The 23,309-nt window shown below is 45.8% G+C and overlaps 1 protein-coding gene across 1 annotated transcript in view; it reads left to right on the top strand.

The window, feature by feature from the left end:
* MTF1 (metal regulatory transcription factor 1) overlaps nucleotides 1-23,309 on the top strand; it is a 41,933-nt gene that overhangs the window by 12,152 nt on the left and 6,472 nt on the right. The window contains 9 exon segments of the mRNA XM_004740747.3: nucleotides 4,532-4,770; nucleotides 5,887-6,018; nucleotides 8,616-8,689; nucleotides 9,161-9,181; nucleotides 9,184-9,296; nucleotides 13,759-13,833; nucleotides 18,335-18,431; nucleotides 19,155-19,744; nucleotides 22,638-22,701. Coding sequence (XP_004740804.2) covers nucleotides 4,532-4,770; nucleotides 5,887-6,018; nucleotides 8,616-8,689; nucleotides 9,161-9,181; nucleotides 9,184-9,296; nucleotides 13,759-13,833; nucleotides 18,335-18,431; nucleotides 19,155-19,744; nucleotides 22,638-22,701 — 1,405 coding nt within the window.

The raw sequence follows: 23,309 nt of genomic DNA, 5'->3' as shown, positions 1-23,309 counted from the left end.
AGATAGAGCCTCCTGCTGGGCTAATGGTGGAGTCACGTGGGGTTATGTGTGGGAAAGCAGAAGAGGACCTGTGGAGGGGTGACTTGACTATCAGGCAAAGGGACTTTAGCATCTGAGCATAGAGGTGGCATGTGGAGAATACACATTCTGGGAATGTGTATTCTTTTTAGAACAAATAGAACAAATCTGGGAACGATTGGCGTCAGACCTAGGCACTGAGACATGAGAACACTGGACTGGTAGGTCAGTCATTCAGTTCAGCAAATGTTGCTGGAGCACCTCCTGTGTAGCAGCGGGAAGGCTGCCGAACAGAAAATGAGCGGGCACTTGTGCAAGATTGTGTTGGGGGTTGGACAGATGAGCCAGGGAGTGGGAGGGGAGCTGGGAGGAGTTAGGGCTCCTCCTTTCCCCACACGCACAGGTTTTAGGGTTTGGCAGACTGTGGCCCATGGGCCAAATTGTCCGGATGCCTGTGTGTGTAGAATGGTTTTTACATTTTTAAATGATTTGTTTTAAATCAGAAGGAGAATGGTATTTCGTGATATATGAAAACTATATAAAATTCAAATCCCCCTGTCCGTAAATAAAGTTTTTCTGGAGCACAGCCTGGCTTGTCCATTCAGACATTGTTTATGGCTACTTTCACGTAGTAGCAGCAGGGTCGAGTGGTTGGAACAGAGTCTGCATGGCCCACAAAGCCTTAAATATGTACCACTTGGCCCTTTATAGAAACCTTGTACGCCCTTGAACATACCTGTCCTTACCTCAGTCCCTCTCAGTTCTCAAGCTACCTGTGCCTCTTCCCATCTGAGGCTTTTCCCTCCACCAGCCTTTTTTAAATATTCTCTTCTTTATATTCCTCTCAGGTCCTCAGCTTCTCTTTTTTCCCAGGACCTACCTTCTTCCAAATGTGCTCAGGACCTACCCTACTCAAAAAAAAGAAAAAAGAAAGAAGGAAAAGAAGGAAGGAAATGGGCATCAGCTCAGAAGCCCACTCTTGCTCCTGCTGTCCGTCTGTCATGTCTGCCTCCCGTTAACCTTCGATTTATTTACTTTCTTCCAGACCTGGGGCCCCAGTAGTCCATGAAAACTAGACTTGCTAAGCCATTAGTGATTCCTAGTGCTGGATCCAGGATTTCCTCAGTCGCATCTTCCTTACTTTCTCGGACATTTCATGTTTTGATCATTCTTTGTCCCTGAGATCCTTTTTCTGTTGGCTTCTGTGCCATCGTTCTCCTTGGCGACTCTTCCTGTTTTCCCCGCCCCTCTCCCCACTCACCCAGAGTGGCTTCTCTTTTACCAGCACCTTACGCATTGGTGACTTAGCGAGGTCTAGCCTTTGTCCTCTTACAAGAGCTGTTATTTTATTGTATGCCTATGATATGCCTGTCACTATATTTAAATGCTTTATGCAAATTATTCCTGATCCTTACAACAGACCTAAAAAGATAGGTTTTGTTTCCTTCAGGTTATAAATAGGGAAAGTGAGGCTTGGTATGCTTAAGTAATTTTCCCAAGATTACACAATAAGTGGCAGAACCCGAGCCTGCTTTGGTATATAGGTAAAGTCAGCTATGTGTACCCATGACTCCTGCCATAGGCTTTCCTTTCAGCTTCCAGCCTGTATGTCTATCTACTAGAAATTTCTACCTGGAAGTCCTGGCAGCACTTTACAGCCAACTCATCATCTCTTCTCCACTCTCCATCCATCCCCAACTTGGTGGCATGACCATCTGTTTAGTCATCCAGGCCATTCTCTTGACTTCGACTTTGCCTCCCCCTCACCCCTTCCGCTCCTCAGTACCCAGTTGCTGCTACGGCCAGTTATTCCTACCCCTTTTTTTGTTCTTTTACCCTTCCAGTCCATCTTCCACTAGGCTGCCAGAAGGATATCTCATAAACCGCAGATCTGATATGTTGCTCTCTTGGTTGAAATCCGTTGGTGAGCCCCCATTGTTATACTCTTCTACTCCAGGGCTTGACTAAGGAGAACTCACCTTATTTTTCTAGATCCTTCTCCTTCCAGCCTCTTACATGCTACAGGTATGTTTGTGGTTCCCTGTACCAGCACACCTATTCCTCTTTCCATGCAGTTCCCAAGGTGTCACCTCTTTTTTTTTTTTTTTTTTAATCTGAGAGGAGGTTGCAGATGGAGAGGGAGAAGCAGACTCCTTGCCGAGCAGCGAGCCCAATGTGGGACTCAATCTCACATCCCTGAGATCATGACTTGAGCTGAAGTCAGATGCGTAACCTACTGAGCCACCCAGGTGCCCTGTGTCCCCGCACTTTCTAGAATGCCCTTCTCTTCCTGGTTTATCTGCAGAACACGTTTTCAGTTTATCCCTAAAACAAACTGGCAACTGAAAAAAAAAACCACTTCAAAGAGAGGACCTCAGCTTCTGAGCCTTTACCACTTCCAGTCTTTCCAAGAAGGGTTAGGTTTCCCCTTTTTATATTCCCCAGCCCCCTTGGGCAAATATCTGTTGTCCGGTTCAGCACAGTTTGTAATAATTTGTGCACATCAACCTCCTAAAAATTGGCACTCCTTAAAAGCAGCGAATTTTGTCTGGTTCCTTTGTTTATCTCATATGGTATCTAGCTTGTTGCCTGGGACCTGCTAGTTCAGTAATTGTGCAAGGAATACTAACGGTGTAGCTGGAGATGTGGACTGAGGCTTTGGAGCAAGGTCAGGTCAAAGAATGGAGATGTTGACAAAAGCTGAAGAGTAGAATGTGCTATCACCCTGGTGTGTACGGCGTCACGTCTACCGCAGGTTCTCTCAAATGTTTGATCTCATTTCGTTCCGCTCCACAGCACCGTGAGACAGGCGGGTCACACATTAATACTCGTTTGAGGGGCGCCTGGATGGCTCAGTGGGTTAAAGCTTCTGCCTTCGGCTCAGGTTATGATCTCCGGGTCCTGGGATCGAGCCCCACACCCTCCACCCCCCCACCCCCCCACCCCCCGCCTGCCTCTCTGCCTACTTGTGATCTCTCTCTCTGTCAAATAAATAAATAAAATCTTTAAAAAAAATACTCATTTGAGAAATAAAGAACTGAGGCTCAGTGAAGCAAAATGACCTGCGGAATGTCTGGAACATAAAAGTGCAGGAAATTCAGTCTCCTCCAGCTGCGTATGAGGCTGTTGCCCACTGCATGGGGGCAGGCAGGGGAGGGTCTGGGAGGGGAGCGGTAAGTTCCAGAATAAACCTACACATCACTGGGAAGGGAAAGGCGTGGCTCAGAGGAGGAGAAGAAGATAAAGAGAGCCTGGTGGAACTGCTGTGCTGTGAAGGACAGGTTTTCAGGAGGGGAGGGTGATGGGAGAGGTTTGCAAATAAGGGAAGGCAAATGGCGAAGGATGGAAGGGTCTGGCCACTGGGAAGTGCAAGAGAATAATTTCATGCAGTGAAAGCAGCTTGCCAAGTTGTTAAGGAGTATGTGGGCCTCGAGGGAGATGGAGGCGCACATGTATGCCACCCTCTCAAGAAGTTTGGCGGTGAAAGTGAAACCGAGAGGCTGGCATTTTGAGAAATGTCATATACCAGCAAATACTCTTGAGAAATTCATACAGTATTTTCATTTTGTGGACTTGAAACTTTGCAGTGGAAGCTATGCTAGGGAGATACTGCTTGATGACTGAGTATATCAGTGTCAGGGTGGTTTAGACCCAGTCTAACATTGGTCAGTTCCCGTCAAGGTGGGCTGCCATAAGGCAGGGTTTGTTTTTTGTTTTTTTTTTAAATTATTCTATTTATTTATTTGGCAGACAGAGATCACAAGCAGGCAGAGAGGTAGGCAGAGAGAGAGGAGGAAGCAGGCTCCCCACGGAGCAGAGAGCCCGACGTGGGTCTCCATCCCAGGACCCTGGGATCATGACCGAGCAGAAGGCAGAGGCTTTAACCCACTGAGCCATCCATGCGCCCCAAGGCAGGGTTGTTTAATCAAGCCTGAAAACAAAGCCAAGGGATGCCTGGGGGGTGCAGTCAATCAAGCATCCATCTCAGCCCTTGTTTTAGGCTCAGGTCCTGATCTCAGGGTCATGTGATCTCAGGGTCAGGTGATCTCAGGGTCAGGAGATGGAGCCCTGTAGCAGTCTCAGTGCTCTGCGTGGAGTCTTGCTTAAGACTCTCTCTGTCCCCACCCCCTGCACACACAGTCTGAGTCTCTCTTTTTCTTTCTAAAATAAAGAAATCTTTAAAAAAAAAAAAGGCTAAATGTTATTTTGCTGTAGGTGATTGTGACAGTATGGACCCACCTTTAGATGCCGGACGTGTACTAGAGTTGGAAAACCCCTTTCTTATATTCATTTAGAATATTCATCTGCCTATAGGCTTCTCTCATCCTTATGACTTACTCTTTGTTCTGGCGTGATTCGATCAAGGGAAAGATTCCCTTGCTTTGTTGCTAGAGGTGGTTTTCTGATAGGAGCCTCAGTTTGTCGTCCACATTTCTTGGGAGACAGACTCTGGGAGGAGTTAGGCCTTGGGCAGCTCTTTTGTCCTGTTGATGAGGTGTCCTTTGTCTGCCAGGTAAAGCGGTACCAGTGCACCTTTGAGGGCTGTCCCCGCACCTACAGCACAGCAGGCAACCTGCGCACCCATCAGAAGACTCACCGAGGAGAGTACACGTTTGTCTGCAATCAGGAGGGCTGCGGCAAGGCCTTCCTCACCTCCTACAGCCTCAGGATCCATGTGCGAGTGCACACGAAGGAGAAGCCATTTGAGTGTGACGTGCAGGGCTGTGAGAAGGCGTTCAACACGCTGTACAGGTCGGCCTCTTCTCCAGCCCCTGCCCCTGCCCTTGTGATTACAGAGTCCTCTCCTTGCCCAGTGCAGATGGGCACTTCCAGCGCTCGAAAGGGCGTGGCTGGGGGGGCACCTGGGGGCTCAGTCCATTAAGCATCCAACTCTTGGTCTCAGCTAAGATCTTGATCACGGGTCAGTGAGTTGAAGCCCTGTGCTGGGCTTTGTGCTGGGTGTAGCACCTACTTAAAAATAAAATGAAATGCACAGCTGTGCTCTCCCAACTGTTTAAAATTCTCTGGAGGAACTTGTTACTTAAAGATTGACCTATATGGAGTTGGTTAAAAAGGATAGTACATTTTATATTCAGATTTGCCTCTCCTGGAGTGACATACGGACCTGGGGATTTTATTTATTTATTTATTTATTTGATTTTATTTTTTCATTGACAGAGATCACAAGTAGGCAGAGAGGCAGGCAGAGAGAGATTTAGAAGCAGGCTCCCTGCTGAGCAGAGAGCCCTATGTGGGGCTCAATTCCAGGACCCTGGGATCACGACCTGAGCTGAAGGCAGGGGCTTTAACCCACTGAGCAACCCAGGCGCCCCTGACCTGGGGATTTTAATACTTGCACTGTTGTTTTCCCTTGGCTCAGTATCTTGTTCAAAGGCTTCTGTCATTTTCTTTCCTTCATCACCTTGAAGTTAACTTTTTTCTACCACACTTTGGCCAGTTCTCTTTTACACTGTTTGTATCAGGAGGCTCCTGTTAGTCTTCAACTTTGGCAAGATCTAACACTTAGGAAGCACTCACCCTGCGCTAAGCGCTGTTCTGAGTGCGAATCCTCATAGCACTGATAGTAAGAAGTGGAGAGGTTTTGTAACTGGTTGGAGGGCTCTACCCAGTAGGAAGTGGGACCAGGATTTGAGTCCTAGGCAGTTTGGCTGCACAGTCACACTCCTACCACTAGGCTACATACGTCTCTGAATTTCTTTTCAAGCAAGAAAACTGGGGATACTAATATATTAAGGATGTAGGGTTCCCACGCCCTGGATCCTGAAGCACATTAAGCTAACGGGGGTGGGGCTCTGTCCTACATTATGCAAATGCCGGAGGGACTTTGTCTCTTGGGCTGTCTCTTAGGCTGAAAGCACATCAGAGGCTTCACACAGGGAAAACGTTTAACTGTGAATCTGAAGGCTGCAGCAAGTACTTCACCACACTCAGCGATCTGAGGAAGCACATCCGAACACATACAGGAGAAAAGCCATTTCGGTGAGTCGAACTGCTCTCTGTTTGTCGCTGACCAGGTTGCAGCTGGTTGTCTCCATGGGCCCTGACATTTTTCGAAGCAGAAAGAAAATTCCCTCTGCTAGTTCTTTGGCGGCCACAACCCACTCCTGCATACAGGAGGGGGTGGTGATGGGTTCTAAGAGCATCCTTACTCGGGACCCTAGTGATGGCCTTTCTGCCTCAGGTTTTCCCTTTCTCAACAGGCATTTGTTGAAACTCACTTAAGATGAGAGGCACTTTTATTGGTGCTAGAGAAATACTAAGACACATGCTCTTCTCTTGGGAACGTAGTCTGGTGAGAAAGTACTAAGTAACAGACAGTATGAGAACAAGGTGCATAGATGACTTCAAGCACAGCGGAAGGGAGAGCTGCCTAAAGATCTAGGTGGGTAGGGGAGGAGGTGAGAGGGGAGATGAAGGGTAAGAATGCAGGGTTTTTATTTTGTTGCATGTTGAGTTGTTGCCTTGTAATTCATCTGTGTATACAGATACATAGAGAAGCAACCATTTTTGTTTGTATTTCAGTCTGTATATACCTGTGCCCATGTGTATATTGAACACATCCACGTGTAAATGTGTATATAACCTTGAAGGAAGGACGTGTATCATCTCCCTTCTTCTCCGCTCACAGCATAGGGTCTGGTTCTGGGCATTCAGTGGGGATTCAAAAACATTTTGAACAAATGTTCAAATTTTGAACAAATGATCATATGACATTTTTAAAATAAGATAATCAGCTTGTAAGGATTCTGCCTAAATACAGTATAAATGTATTACTGAAAATTGTTCATAAACATTGTCTCTGAAGTGTGGCAGGAGAGACTTTACATACATGGCGTTGCAATGCTACCTTTCCCCTCTCAAGTCACTCATCTCGTCAGGATCCTTAGACTTTGCCCTTGTCTTCAGGGGCAGTCAACTTTTTTTTTTTTTTTTTCAGATTTTATTTATTTACTTGACAGAGCAAGAGAGTACGGACAGGGGGAACAGCAGAGAGAGAGGGAGAAGCAGACTCCCTACCAAGCAGGGAGCCCAGTGCGGGACTCGATGCCAGGACCTTGAGACATGACCTGAGCCGAAGGCAGACACCCAACCATCTGAGCCACCCAGGCACCGCATGATTCTTAAACATCAACTGAATGGAATTGTGTTTTAAAATTTAAGTTTCAGGACGCCTGGGTGGCTCAGTTGGTTAAGCAGCTGCCTTTGGCTCAGGTCATGATCCCAGTGTCCTGGGATCTAGTCCCACATCGGGCTCCTTGCTTGGCAGGGAGCCTGCTTCTCCCTCTGCCTCTACCTCTGCCTGCCTCTCTGTCTGCCTATGCTCGCTCGCTCTCTCTCTCTCTCTATCCCTAACAAATAAATAAAATCTTTAAAAAAAATTTTTTTAAATAAATAAATAAAATAAAATTGAAGTTTCATTCCTGAGCATAGCCCCTCTAACGGCAAGAGTATTTATTTATTTATTTATTTAGTAAGTGAGTAAATAAGCTATATGCCCAACATGGGGCTTGAACTCACAACCCCGAGATCAAGAGTTGCATGCTCTACCGATTGAGCCAGCCAGGCACCCCTAAAAGCAAGAGTATTTAGATTCTAGTTGGTTACTCTCCAGATTCTGGGAAGCTTGGGTTACTTTTTCCCCCATAGGGCTGTTGAGGGGACTCTTAATTTTTATTCAGTCACATGCATTTTTGTGATGATTGAAACTGCTAATTTTTCTTGAATATTAGATGGGAATTTAGACACATGATTATATATAATTAAGAAGTAAAACGCTCCAGAGAAGCTTTCTATTTAAAGAAAGAAAATATTTTGGCTTACAAGAAAATGCATTCATTCATATAAATAGTTACTGAATGCCTGCTGTGTGGAAGAACTACAGCAGAGAGAAAGGACTACTTGGACCCTGCCCTCAAAGAGTTTCTAATCTAGAACAGATAACAAATGTATACCCTTAAAGATAAAATAAGATTGGAAAGGACAGGTGCGTAAAAGAAACAACAGAGATAAGTGCCTCAGGAGTTCTCAGGAGGTAGAGATTACTTATAGCTCTGGTTATCAAGAAAGTAAAAGAGAAAAGTAGATCTTGACACTGAAGATTATAAGTAAGTCATTAATGGCCATTATACATTACATATTATGTGGTCAGTGTAGTTGGGACTGATTGTGTTTTCGTGTTATATTTTAGGCTTCCTGCCTATGTGAGAGCTTCTGTACCCACTATTGACATTCCTACTATTCCACTGGCAGTAGATTTTCTGTATCAGCTCTGATCGTCAATAGAATTCTGTTAAGTAATTCATCAAAAGGCTTTCATTGTCAGAGCTCTCAACATGTGACTTACTTGTAGGACAAGAAATATTTATCCTGGACCATCAGTTCCCTCTGTTCCCAGATCTGTCACTTTTTCCAGCGACCTGTCTTCATTTCCCATTTCTAAAATCAATTTTCTCGATCAGATCTCTGTGTTCTGAACATGTGTTTTAGTTTGAACTTGTATTTATAAGAGATGTTGAAGATAGAAGACGTATTTCCCATATGACTGCTGTTTCTTTTTGCTTAAACAACTTCCTTAGGTGTGATCATGATGGCTGTGGGAAAGCATTTGCAGCAAGCCACCACCTTAAAACTCACGTCCGTACACATACTGGTGAGTTTAGGCTGATTTGTAATTTTTCTTTTAACCTTCATCAAGCCGGTAAATATCTGTGTTTCTCTTGGGACTTGTAGAGCTTCCTGGGTGGAGCAAACCTAATCAGCTTAGCCTTCACCTGTAATGTTTGAGTTTCTTTCAGAGTGAAAAAGATCTAAAGGTTGGACTCAGGAATCCAGCCTTAGGTGAAATCAGTACAGAGATTCTCAGAAGAACCTATAGTGGGGGCGTTGGGGGTGGGGTGGGGGTGGGGGGATGAATCTTTTCTTTAAACTTGCCAGGGGCAAGCTATGTTTACTCTACATTCAGTTTTAGGACTGGGATGGTAAAGATGTAATTTGTCCAACTTGTAACAACTGTTACCTGAACCTTCACAGGAATATTTACTTCTCTCTCTTAGGGAAAAGTAGATGTCTGAATCGAGTGAAATGACTATGGAAATATTAACACTATTTGTCATTCTTGCAGGTGAAAGACCCTTTTTCTGCCCAGTAATGGCTGTGAGAAAACATTCAGCACTCAGTACAGTCTCAAAAGTCACATGAAAGGTCACGACAATAAAGGACACTCATACAATGCACTTCCAAATCACAATGGATCAGAGGTGCGTGGTGTTTTGTCTCTTGTTTTGACACAACACAGAACAGCAACAGTTGTTTGTGTATCAAAATAAAAGGTCAAAACGTCTTCTCTGTGCATCCGACAGTGAGAGGGAAGAAGTCAGGGTCAAGATCTGTGTCTTTGTGTTGGGATGGTTGTGTCTTTGTGTTGGGATGGTGCAAGCCGGCAGTTTCACCAGGCGCCCTGTGCTTCAGCTTTTGATTTGGCTCTGCCACCTTCCCATCAGATATGGTGCAAGAGACACCTTGTAACCAGAGGTCTCACATGGGTCAGCCAGATGCTCTACAAGTCTTATTTTCTCACTTGTGTTTGTGAAACATCTGTACTTGAGTTTGAAACGCAAATTAAAGCTTTGCTTCAGGGACGCCTGGGTGGCTCAGTTGGTTAAGCAGCTGCCTTCGGCTCAGGTCATGATCCCAGCGTCCTGGGATCGGGCTCCTTGCTCGGCAGGGAGCCTGCTTCTCCCTCTGCCTCTGCCTGCCATTCTGTCTGCCTGTGCTCGCTCCCCCCCCCCCCTCTGATAAATAAATAAAATCTTTAAAAAAAAAAATAAATAAAGCTTTGCTTCATACATCTGTTTAATCTGTCACTGGAGAACCAGGCAGAATCTGGAAAGTTTCTTGCCCTTTTGAATTGTCTGTAGGCCAGAAGGTTTGAGAGCCACTGATGGGAGGTACTGAACTGCAGAGCTTTCTTCTGCAGAGTTTTAGACAGTTGGTCTGTTCTTTGCCAAGCCCATCTACTGTATTTTCTTCTCTGCAGCTTCATTCTGGAGAGGTCCTGGGAGAAATTTGCTGTTTTTACTTCTTCTTCTTCTTCTTATTTTTTTTAAAAGATTTTATTTATTTATCTGACAGAGATCACAGGTAGGCAGAGAGGCAGGCAGAGAGAGAGAGAGAAAGGAAGGGAAGCAGGCTTCCTGCCAAGCAGAGAGCCCAATGCGGGGCTTGATCCCAGAACCCCAGGATCACGATCCGAGCCGAAGGCAGAGGCTTTAACCCACTGAGCCACCCAGGCGCCCCTTCTTCTTCTTCTTCTTCTTTTTTTCTTTTTTTTTAAGATTTATTTATTTATTTGAGGGGGAGAGAGAGAGAACAAGTACATGGGGAGATGGAGAGAAGCAAACTCCAGTGAGTGTGGAGCCTGACACGGGGCTCAGTCTCACAACCCTGAGATCACGACCCGAGCCGAAATCAAGAGTCAGATGTTTAACTGACCAAGCCACCCAGGCACCCCTACTGTTTTTACTTCTAACATATTGGGCACTTAATGTATATCTGTTAAACCTAGGAAGTAAGTATTATTATTATCTTACTATTTCATAGATAGGGGAACTGAACCACACTGACCTCCTTTTGAAAAATGAGGTTTCTACTTAAAATAGGTAATATCTTTTGGTTTGGGGAGAGACCACATAAATTCTGTGGTTTCCAATTTTTAAACAGCAAAGGATCCCTTCAAACCTATTCTGCCCCTGTATCTTATTAGTAATAATAACTAGCATTTACTGAGTGTTTACCTTGTGCTGCATTCAGTGCTGAGTGCTTTTACATGGATGGTCTCACTCACAAGCTCTGCAAGGTCAGTACTGTTATTAGCCCCACATTACCGATAATGAAGCTTTTGAGGCAAGGAGAAATTAAATGACTTGGTGAGTATCCAAAGCTTGTAATTATTCTGATTTAACAGGCAGTCTGATTCCAGAGCCTGGTTCTTGACCCCTGTGTGGTGAGAGGCAAAATCACATTAGCTGTCAAGGCTGTGGCCTATGGAGCTCAGCTGCCTGAATTCAGATCCAAGCTCTGCTACTGATCAGATGGACACCCTTAGGCAAATGGCTTTTTTGTGCCTCAGTTTCTTCTTCTGGAAAACCAGATAAAAATATTAAGATCTGAGAGTCTTTGTCTACTAAGCTGCCTGTATTAAGTCGTGATCAATCTTCTTGTTCATGTGACAGTCAGAGGACAGTTTAATTGGTGACAACCCCTAAGCACTGGGACCCCCTGCCCAAACCCCCCCAGTGCATGGTGCTCAGGTCTTGTTTTCTCTGGGTTGCAGCTCATTCCCCAGTAGAGGGAAGCTCCTCTTGTCCCAGGCTTTCAGAGCCATCTAGATTGCCCTGAGTCCTAAATAAAGACCTCCAGCCTGGATCTCTTCCTGAACTCTAGACTGGTACAGACAGTCCCCACTTAGGATGGTTTGATTTTATGGTGTAAAAGTCATACGCATTCAGTACAAACCGTACTTTGAAACTCGATTTGACTCTTGTCCCTCTAACAGTAGGCTAGGCTGTATGATCCTGTATGATCCACAGCCCCCTGTCAGCCTGCGATCATCAGGGTAACCAGCTGGTAACGCTTCCAGCTGTTCCAGACCCATTCAGCCGGTCTGTTTGTTTTTCCCGTTCAGTACAATATCTAGTCGGTTACAGGAGCTAGTCAACACTGTTATAAAATCAGCTTTGTGTTAAATTATTTTGCCTGACTATAGGCTAGCGTAAGTGTTCTGAGCCTGTTTCAGGTAGGTTAGGCTAAGCTGTGATGTTTGGAAGATTAGGTGTTCAGTGCATTTTCAACTTAGGCTGGGTTTATCAGGATATAGCTACACTGTAAGTTGAGAAAGATCAATATTTTCAGCCTCCCTCCTCAACCCAGAAAACATCAGTCTTCTCAAATTTCATATGTCCAAACCTCTTCCACCCATAGGTCCCCACCTTAGTAAATGGTACCTCTGTGCTTTTAGTGACATAGGCCGAAAGTCTTGGAGTCGTTCTTGATACCTCTTTTTTTCCCCTCAGATCCCACACCTGCCAGCAAAATGTCAGCTCTACCATGCGAATAGACATAGAATCTGATCACTTCTGATAACTTGGTTCAGGCCACTGTCATCTTTTGTCTCAATTACTACAGTAACCACTAAATGATCTTCCTCACACCTTTCCCCTTCTCCCCACTCCCACTCTGCCCTGACACAGACTGGATTACATATGTCACCCAGAGCAATCTCTCTAAACCATAAAGCAAATAATGTCTGTCCTCTGTTCATAACTCTGCGGTAGCTTCTTGCGTCACTTAAAGCAAAAGTCAGTCAGAATCTTACAGTGGCTTACGGAGTCATTTCTCTTGGTCACTTCTCTGGCCTCATTTGCTTCTCTTCCTCTCACTTTAGCTCTCCTGTCCTCTTTGTAGAGAAGAGGGAAGCCCATTCCTGCCTCCGGGCCTCTGTACTTACTATACCCGCTGCTTGGAACACTTTTCCCAGATACGTGCCTGGCTCGTGCTGTCTTTCCTTCAGTATTTGCCCAAATGCCAGCTTATCTAAGAGGCCTCCCTTGATTTAATAAGAGGGCATCTCCTGCCCCGGCATTCCCTGTTCCCTTTATCCTCCATAAACTTAGCATCATCTTCGGGGATTTTGTCACACACCCCCACCACAACCCCCAAATGTAAGCTCTCTGGTGGCAGGGACTTGTTTTGTTCAGTATCGTAGCCCTGGGCCTGGAACAGTGCCTCATACGTAGTAGACGCTCAGTGACTATTTGTTGATTGTATGTATGAATGGAAATATTTGACCCACCAGGTAAGCAGGGTTCCCACTCAAAGTATGTGAATCGCAGCTAGCATTCTAGGAATCCAGAGTTCAGAGTTAGCCTCAGCCGCTGTATTTGGAAGTAAATCTTCAGCACTACTGAGTAAGAATCCCTGAGATGCTGGGAACACAGTGATACAGAGGAAGATGGCGTTCCCTCAGAAGCCCTGGGTTTTGTGTTCTGCTAATGAGCTGTGTGATTTTGGACAGTTCACTGCCAGTCTTAGCATTGATTTTCTCATACTTAAGATGGGAATATAAAATACTTGTTCATATGAATAGCAAATCAGGCCATGTGAAATTGCTTTATAAATGAGAAGACCAATTACACAAATACTATTAATTTCATATTATTACAGCTTTTGTTCCTCTGGAGCCTGAGTCATGAGATAATTCTTAAACTCATCTATTAACCACCTTTAAGAAATATAAGACAGTCTTCTAAGAATATCAGGATTTTAAAAATTAAAATAATTCACATAGCCCTTTCTTCGAATGGTTTTTACCTTTCCAAGAAACAAATCTTTTTATTTTTTTTATTTTTAAAGATTTTTATTTATTTATTTGACAGAGATCACAAGTAGGCAGAGAGGCAGGCAGAGAGAGAGAGAGGAGAAAGCAGGCTCCCTTCTTGAGCAGAGAGCCTGATGCGGGGCTCGATCCCAGGACTCTGAGATCATGACCTGAGCTGAAAGCAGAGGCTTTAACCCACTGAGCCACCCAGGTGCCCCCCAAGTAACAAATCTTGACATTTGCAATCATAGGGACATTGTGATCAAGTGTTTTATACATGCTATGCTACTATAAATCTTAATTTTTTTTGTTGTTACTTAATAAGAACTTTTTGTCTTTCACAGGATACAAATCACTCACTTTGTCTGAGTGATTTGAGCCTTCTGTCCACAGATTCTGAACTGCGAGAAAATTCTACAGTAAGTGTACCTGTGATACGGGTATGAGAAAAATAAGTGCAAGAATTGAGCACACCCCTTTGGTGGGAAAATTAAGGGAGGCCAGCCTTTGGAGTCTTCCAGATTTGGTTGCATCCAGTTGGTTGAGGGCTGTTTTGATTTTATTTCCTGATAGAGCCCTCATGGGAAAGGTTGTACTCTCTGATGTCTAATGTCTTTTGACCCATGTCACTCACTTGATAACCTCTGGCTCCAGAAAATGTCTTTCTTTTATTCACTTAGCAGATACTTACTGAGTGCCCAGTCCATCAGGTAGTGTGCTGGTATGAGCTTATAGGGGTAAAAAAGTAAGTGTGGTCTGTCCTTGAGGAGTTTAAAATTAGTTCTATATAAGGGGAGAGGCAGAATGCACCAGAACTCCAGTTTGCAGGCTTTCTCAAGCCCTGCTGATGTAACTGGAGTCTGTCTTTGTCTTTCTTTGAGCTCACTCACTGCATTGAGGTCCTGAGGGAGCCTTCTTTCTGAGCCTCTTTTAAAGGACAGCCGCACTGTCTCTTGATCTGGTGCCTTCAGTTGACTCTGTGTGGAATTTCCCTGCCATTCCCGTGGCTTGGTGATGTGCCTTGCAGGCCACTGTATGAAGGCCGAGCTTATCTCCGTGAGGATCTGTGCTTTGCTGTGTCACCAACTGGGTTGTTACGGATGCATTGTTTGACGTTTTAGTATGGTAAATAAACATAGCTTAAGTTAGATTTTCTATGAGTATTTGCCTAAGTAAGAAGGAATCAACATGACGGGAGGTATTTGAGCAGAAACGGAAAGACTCAGGAGTGCCGTCAGAGTGTGTCAGTGGGGTCCTCTGCGCTTCTGATGCCGGGCTTCTTGGGCCACACCCCAAGCCTACTTCATCAGTATCCTCTGGGAGTGGCATCTGACACTGCGTTTTTTAATCTAAGCACCCCAAGGCTTGGGTTCTTCTGGTGATGGCGGAGTTGCTCTTATCAGACCAACCCCCCATGGAAAACAGATGATCAGGAACAGCTACTTGAAGGCATCAAAGGGCAGCCCCCAAACAGGCAGAGGTGAAAGCTTGGAAAAAGGAGCCACACGGACAATGAATGGCAAAGGCCCTAGATAAGTTCTCAAGTTTTACAGCTGATCAGCCTCAGGGCAAGCCCCAGGTGACACCCCAAACAAGATGGCTAAAACTCCGTAAACATGCAGTCTCACTGGCTTGATAACCAGAGGACAGAGCTCAGAGCTACCACAGCAGCACCTGGAAGATGAAGGGGGGATTAGCCTGGAAAGTAAAGAGCCACAAAGTGGGAACCCCAAGCTCTTGTGTATAAACTGGTCACATCTCTAGTTGACACCCGAACTGGGCATGTGTGAGACAGACCCTCCGCAGCCCAGCTGGGGCTGAAGAACTGGACGAAGAGATGGCTGCTCTCCCCCACAGGGAAGACCGAGTTTGCCATTGGAGCACAGCCGGATCCACAGAATGAATAGTCAAGCCGACAGTCTCTACAACATACCGTTTACAGTGCCCTGGGTAATCCCAAATTAGTACACGTAAGAAAGAGGAAAACATTTTTTTAAAATAATTCATTTCTTTAAGCAGTCTCTTCACCCAACATGGGGCTTAATCTCACGACCCCAAGATCAAGAGCCACAGGCTCCACTTACCGAGCTAGCCAGGTGCCCCAGTAAACAAGGCTTTCTGAGTAGCTCCTTCATGCTCAAGGGCGTAAAGGAACATGCTTGTAATAATTGAATAAACAGGAAATTCAGCAGAGAAATCGAAACTATAAAAAGTGCACCAAATGGAAATTCTGGAACTGAAAATGTATCTGAAACAAAAAATGTACTGGATGGGCTTAACAGCAGATTGGAAATGACAGAAGAGAGAACCAGTTAAATTGAAGACAGAGCAATAGAAATGAACCAATCTGAAGAAGAAAGACACTAAATAAGCGATTCATGTGATTTTTATGCCTCTTTGCATTTCAGAGTTAATAGTCTAAGATGAAATTTCTATATCAGAGGCCTCGATGCCCTCTGAGTTGGGGAACCTAAGATTTTGGGGTATAATAGCACTTTAATCTCAGAGGTTGTATTAAATGATTTGTTTAGGAGTCTACTCCCTGACCAAGGCCATGATCTAGGATTAAAGAGCTTTCTGGAGCCCTGGGGTCATCAGGTGAGGAATCCTGGTATGGAGGAACATTAAGTACTTGTTAAAAAGAAAAAAAGCCTTTTCTACCACAGTTGACATTGGCAAGACAGAGGCTCTGTCCCTTGGGGTCAAATTACATAGTGTGCCCTCACCACCCATCATTTATTCCAGAATTGGAAATAGTCTCATTTTTAGTCTTTCATTCTAAGGCCACAATTCTTAAAGAAATAGAATTAATTTGCCTTTTTAAAAAATTAATTTGCTTTGTTCTGCTTTAAAAAAATGATGAATTGTTAATACCAAATGACACATTTTTTTTTTTAAAGATTTTATTTATTTATTTGACAGAAAGAGATCACAAGTAGATGGAGAGGCAGGTAGAGAGAGAGAGAGGGAAGCAAGCTCCCTGCTGAGCAGAGAGCCCGATGCGGGACTCGATCCCAGGACCCTGAGATCATGACCTGAGCCGAAGGCAGCGGCTTAACCCACTGAGCCACCCAGGCACCCCCCAAATGACACATTTTGATGAAGTCCTTCTTTCCTTGGTTTCTGGACAGCCATATGTGTATGTGGGTCCCCGACGTGAGCTTCGATTTGCTTGGATCTTTCGTTAAAGGAGGGTTGAAGTGCCTAGGGAACGGTGCTCTGGACCTCTTAGATCTAGAGCTTCAGGCTCCATCCTGGTCCTAGACAGCTCCCAGGGTTCTTTGTCTCTCTGAGCCAGGCCCCAGAGGCTCAGACTATTCTGGTCTCCTCCACTTCGGGGAGCTGCTCGAACTCACTCTGTCCCCTGGGTTTGTATCCTGAAGCCTGGCAGTGGCTGAGTCACAGGCACTTAAGCACTTTTTTTTTTTTTTTAATTTAAAATAGTTTTTTATTGAAGTGTAGTATACATACAGAAAAGTACACCAATCACAGATACGCAGCTTAATGAATGCTCACAATTCATCACACGGATGTAACCAGCACCCAAATCAAGAAATAGAACATTCTCAGCATTCCTGAAGCCTCCCAGCCTCATGCCCGCTAACAGCTCTTACCTCTCCCTAAGGATAACCACTATCCCAACTCGGCCCCTCTTGGTTCACGTGGGTGTTTCCATCCGGAGGATCTCTAGGCTGCTGGACAGTTCCGCTCACCACACTTGCCCAGGCCCAGAGTGAGCCTTCCCCCTCCCAGAAGTAGAGTTGTTACAAAATGACCTTTAAACATGAGTTTGGCACAGACGCAAAACATGGCCCGAAGATCGGTTTTGTTTGGCTGTACAGTGCTTTGTTTTCAGTTACTTGCTTTTAATGACAAATCAGTAGATTTCACATGAAAATCCACCTTTCAGACCATTTTTGAGCTCCGGAAGTCCCCAGTCTGCACTTCATAGGGCAGCGTTCCTCCGAAGCCCTTGAGCTGCCCGGGGGTACACGCTCCCCAGTTTGCCCCAACCTCCTGTCCCTGCCGCCCTGGTTTCATGACTTCTGTTACCTGCCTGCTTTTGTGGAGGCACTTGCCTCTGTCCCTCCTGCCCTACCAGCTGTGGGGCGGAGGCGGACTGGAGGGAGAAGAATGCTGTCCCCTCCCCCTCACCACAGAGAAGACTGGAGGTGGCCATTTTATTTGGTGCCTATCAGGAATCAGACCCTTAGGGCATTATATGTTTTTTGCCCCCCCCATTTTATCTTTTTTAAAAATGCCTCTGACGTCTTCTTAATTCTTAATTACAAACAGTGACAAACAATAGTGAGTATAAGGTGATAACTACTGTCTCTCATGAAAGGTTTCTTTTATTGCCTGATAAGTTGCCACGCATACCTGTTAGACTTTCATAGGGATTATGTAATGATCTTAAAGGACCTTCACAGTACATTATTATTACACGAGAAGAGCAGGTTGCAGGTAATAGATATTATACAATCCCATTTTTAGGTAGGATTTGGTCTTCTTTTAGGGCAGGGGTCAGGAAGCTCCTTTTTTGGAAAGGGCTGGATAGTAAATATTTTTAGCTCTGTGGACCACAGAGTCTCTGACAAAAGTCAGCTGTGCCGTCAGAGCATGAAAGGAGCATGGAAATAAATGAGCAAGCATGCATCATTCCAGTAAAACTTTATTTCCCAAAACGGACACGCAGCCTACAAGTCATAGTTTGTGGGCTCCTGTTTGAGAGTATCTTAGGACCCAAATCGCCAGTGTCTGAAGTTTAGGGAACTAGATGTCACCTTGGAAAGGGAGAAGTTGGAAAAAAGAAACATATCAAAAAGATCATTCTAGTTCTGCTTCTGTGTGTTCTGTCCCAGTGAAGAATTGCCTCAGGGTGACAAGCCTCACGTCTCTGTCTGTCTCTGTCAATCACAGGGCCAGGACCTCAGCACAATTTCACCAGCAATCATCTTCGAATCTATGTTCCAGAATTCCGAAGACACGGCAATTCAGGAAGATCCTCAACAGACAGGTTTGTGCCACAGTCTCTCTTCCTGCTCACGTCTCGGCACCGGGCAAGGGAGTCCCCCTCGGTGACACACCGCGGCAGGCGCCGTGAAGTAGATTTCAGTTCCCTTGAACAACACATGCATTTGGTGAGGGGTCCAGGAAGTATGAGCCTTTTGTTTGGTTCCATCTTTTTCTCTCCTTCCCTCAGCAAGAGTCTCCTTGAGGGCCTACTTTCCCTAGCCCTTCAAAAGAAGAGGGTCTTCTTCAAAAGCTCTTGTTGGCTTTCAGAAGCAGGAGGAGCTGTGAGCTCGCACTTCTGAAGCGACACTGTGCTCGCGAGTGGGCAGGATCCTCAAACAGCATCAGATGCCTAGATCCTTCTGTGTTTGAATGGAAATCTGTCCCTGAAGCTTCACAGCAGTCAGAAAGTGTGTTCGCTGGTTATGCCAAAAGGGGATGTCTAGTCTCTTTAACAGAAAAGCTTTAGAATAATTTTTTTTTTTTTTTTTTTTGACGGTGAAGCCCATACTAGCTCTTCACATGTAGAAAGCGAGGTTGGTCGTGAAGCCTGGTGCTTCGGCTGGAGGGGTCATTAAAGGGAACGCAGGAGGCCAGCCTTCTAGGAACGAAGCTCTTGGCTCTAACGGACTTCAGCTATCTTTGGTGTCGCCATGATGACTGTGTTTTTGTGGCTCCTGTAAGGCTTGGGATATGTATATATATTTCTATTTCTTTTTCTTGCCAGCTGCCTTGATTGAAAGTTTTAATGGTGATGCAGAGTCAGTCAGTGATGTTCCGCCATCCACAGGAAATTCAGCATCTTTATCTCTCCCGCTTGTACTGCAGCCTGGCATGTCCGAGCCACCCCAGCCTCTGCTACCAGCCTCAGCACCGTCTGCTCCTCCGCCTGCTCCTTCCCTAGGAACTGGTTCCCGGCAAGCTGCATTTGGCAACCCCTCTGCTCTCTTCCAACCTCCAGAAGTGCCTGTCCCCCACAGCACACAGTTTGCTGCTAATCGTCAAGAGTTTCTCCCGCACCCTCAGGCCCCGCAGCCCGTCGTACCGGGACTCTCTGTTGTTTCCGGGGCTGCGGCAGCGGCAGCACCACCAGCCGTGGCGGCACCGCCCCAGTCCCAAAGTACTACTGAGCCCCTGCCGGCCATGGTCCAGACTCTGCCCCTGGGCGCCAACTCTGTCCTGACTCACAACCCCACGATCACCATCACCCCGACGCCCAGCACAGCCATCCTGCAGTCCAGCCTGGTCATGGGAGAACAGAACCTACAGTGGATCTTAAATGGTGCCACCAGTTCACCACAAAACCAGGAACAAATTGTAAGTACTCTGTCTGAACGGATCTGGTGGGGTGAAGTGTCTATACGTAGAGGACATGTTCCCAGGTTTCGCTTCAGAAAGGAACACGGTTATTGTATTGGCCCTGAAACCTGTGATTTGACCTCTTGGCCTTGTCCCCATGAGCAAGTGGTAGAAATCCGGAGAATGCCATGATGCAGACCCGCAGTAGGGAAGCAGAGGACAAGCCCTCCTGTGCAGCAGGCTCATGAATGAAGATCCCATCTGCAGTGTCACGGCATCCTCTAGGAGAGCAGAGCAGTCAGCAGACTGCAGAGGCCCAAGAACGACTTAGGAAACCGGGTTCTTCTCCAAGGCGGAGTCAGACTTATGTGCAGGGATGGTCAGACCCCATCAGGTGGAAAGCACAGCTGTGGCCAGGTCAGACAGAGAATCTGTGCTCCCAGGGCCTCCTTAAGAGCCGGTTTCTACAGTATTCTGTTTCGATGACAAAGGAAATGACTTGGTCACTCAAATATATTTTTGAGGGCCGGTTTTTTTTTTTTTTTTAATTGTATTTATTTATTTGAAGGAGTGATAAGAGGGAGAGCAAGTGAGCACAGGAGCATGGGCAGAGGGACAGGGAGGGCGAGAAGCAGGCTCCCCTACTGAGCGGGGGCTCCATCCCAGGACCCCGGGGTCGTAACTGGAACCAAAGGCAGACACTTAACTGACTGAGCCCCCCGGGAGCCCCGAGGGCCTGGTATTTACCAGGTACCATGCATGATACTTTTGGGGATACAGAAGAGTGGAAACCATGATCTCTTTTTCACGAAAACTTAACATTTTAGTTAAAGAGGCTAAAATACCTCAAAGTTAACATTACCAGTAGGGGAAGGGCCAAATAATAAAAACGGTAATAAAAAAATACCAGCAGTGATTTATCGAACCCTTACTCTGTATAAGGGCTCCCTGTGCTGATTAAGCACTTTTTGAAACTGAAGGTCTGACATGTGCCAGTTGTTACCTTATGTACATTATTCTTAGATTACCTTTTTTTTAGATTTTATTGAACAGGTGGTACAGAGAATTTCTGTGTACTCTCTGGCCATTGGCTCTCGTCCACCACCACCCAGTTTGCTATGCTAGTGACATCTTGCATTAGTCTGGCACATTTGTTACAACTGGTGAATCAGTATCAATATATTACTACTATCCAAAGTCCATCGTTTACATTAGGGCCTACTCTGTGTGTGCACTGATCTGTGGGTTTTGACAAACGCATGATGTCACGTGTCTCCCATTACTGTATTCAGAGTAGATTCACCACCTTAAAAGTCCCTATTCTTCACTTATTTATCCCGTCCCCCTCTCCCTTAGCACCCACTGATAATTTCAGTCTCTAGATGTCTGTATGTCTGAATGTCACCCACTGTGCTAACTAAGCACTTTTCAGTGCATTGCTCATTTAATCACAGTAATCCTAGGAGGTGGGTATGATTTTACCAATGGAGAGCTGAAGCCCAGAGAAGTTAAGTGACTAGCTCAAGGTCACACACCTCATAAGTGGGAAGGCTGCGATTTGAGCATAGACAGCTTGGTCTCAGAGCCCGTGCTCCTGACTACTTGTTGGGTAGCCATCCAGGGCATGTGAGCCTTGAGTTAAGAGGAGGAAATAGATGGAGAAAACAACATACTAAGTCGGAGAATGCTAGGGTGGATGTATGACGCCGTTAAACTGGAAGGGTAGTCTGGGGCTAAACAGCGAGACCAGAGTGTTCGGATTCCATCGATCAGGTGCCAGGCCCCAGAGGCCACCTGATGCCATGTTTAGAGTGCCAGAGTCACTGGAGAGGCCTTTTTGTTGGTGTCGTAATCCAATCTGCTCCATGTCATTTTTACTTTTTTTTTTTTTTCCTGCATCTGCCCTGGGGAGCTGCATGGGGCCAGTGTCATTCCTTTTCCATACAATTCATTTTTATGTATTTAAATATTGGTCTCATTTTTCCACCATTATTTTAGTGTCCGCTCCTATAACTTAGCCAGAAGCTCTCACATTCCTCCTAGAGTCAGCCTAGAGGGACCCTTTCGCCCCCACAAAAGGGGTAAAGTACAAAGCCTTTTTAAGGTAACTACTAGAAGAAAGCAGCCAGTGTAACAGGAAGTGTTACCACAGTGGAAGGGGTGGCCTCTGGGCCTGACTCTGTGGTCCGCCTCATAGAATGTAAATCGCTCATGTTTGCGCTGTGGGCTCACCACGTCCTGCAGGCTTCACACGCCTCCTCTCATTTCACCTTCATGGGGGCCCTCTGGGAGGTCCTTTGGTTATTATTCCTGTTTTACAGATGAGGAAACTGAGACTCTAAGAAAAATCACTTGCCTTCCCTCAATAACTAAGAGGTGGTGGGACTTGAACTTGAGGCCAGAGCCCTCCTTGGAGCTGCTACCCTGTGCAGCTTACAGCACACCTCACGGGGCTCTTCTACCAGTGAGAGGACACCTTAGCCGGTCCTTAGCATGCACGTTGATCCTTGATGAGACAAAAGAACTTTCCAGCCTCACAGAAGTATTGGGGTGTGGCGGCAGTGGAGGCCTTGTAGGGAAGCTAGCCCTGGGGTTCCCTGTGAGAAGACCCCAGCATAAGCAAAGCAACCTTGGCGGAGCCTTTGGGTGGACAGAACCTACTAGATTGGGTAGCTGGGAGACAGCCAAGTAGTAGGAGACAAAGCCGGATGCACCATCAGCACTGAATGTCAAACAGTGCAGTGACCTCATGTCAGAGCACAAACAAAACATCACTCAGTGCAAAAATCCTTGAACACTGAGGGTTTTCTGTCCTCTTGGATGACCAATACAATCAGGCAGGCTTCAGGTCCTTGGAGATTTGCCATATATGAGTGGCCGTAAATGTGATTTTTTTTTTCTTCCTCCCCAGCAGCAAGCATCTAAAGTCGAGAAGGTGTTTTTTACCACGGCAGTACCAGTAGCCAGTAGCACAGGTATGTAACTGTGTGGGGGCTTTAAAAGCACGTCAGCTCTCGGGGCCCCTTTGAGGCAGATTTCACTGTTGCTTTGCCCCAGTTTTTAAAACCTCACATTTGTCAGATTGTATTGTTCATAAGTTAGCACACTTACGGCGTAAATAACCACACTTAACATTCCTTAGGGAGTAGTGGTTCTCTGCCTCTCAGATACAGCTTTTAAGAGTAACCAGAAGAAAGTGTGACTCACAGTTAATGCCGAAGAGGGCAGCTGTTAATTCACTGGATTCTTTTCTAATTACAGTAATGAAGAAATAGCATCTGGGCCAGAGACTCATACAGAGTGAAAAGTTCCTTTTTTTTTTTTTTTCCAAACTATCTTATAGATTAAGAAATGGGGCCCTGAAAGATGAATTGACTCCTCTGGAGTCCTAAGAGAGTTTGTGGCCAGAGTCAGGGCCCTGGTTCTCAGGCTCCTGACTTCTATTTTCTTCTCCTGCCTCCCTGGTCTCTCTTTTTTTGAGACACACACAGCCTGATTTCGGAGTGTGCGTGTGCAGAGCACACAGACACACACAAAAGAGCGGGCGCATGCGTGAGCGCAAGGCTGGCAGTGTACAGGGGGA

This window comes from Mustela putorius, unplaced genomic scaffold (assembly GCF_011764305.1).
Source record: "Mustela putorius furo isolate JIRA1106 unplaced genomic scaffold, ASM1176430v1.1 tig00003853_pilon_pilon_pilon, whole genome shotgun sequence".
Classification (NCBI taxonomy): domain Eukaryota; kingdom Metazoa; phylum Chordata; class Mammalia; order Carnivora; family Mustelidae; genus Mustela; species Mustela putorius.
This window is presented reverse-complemented; position numbering and strand designations above follow the sequence as displayed.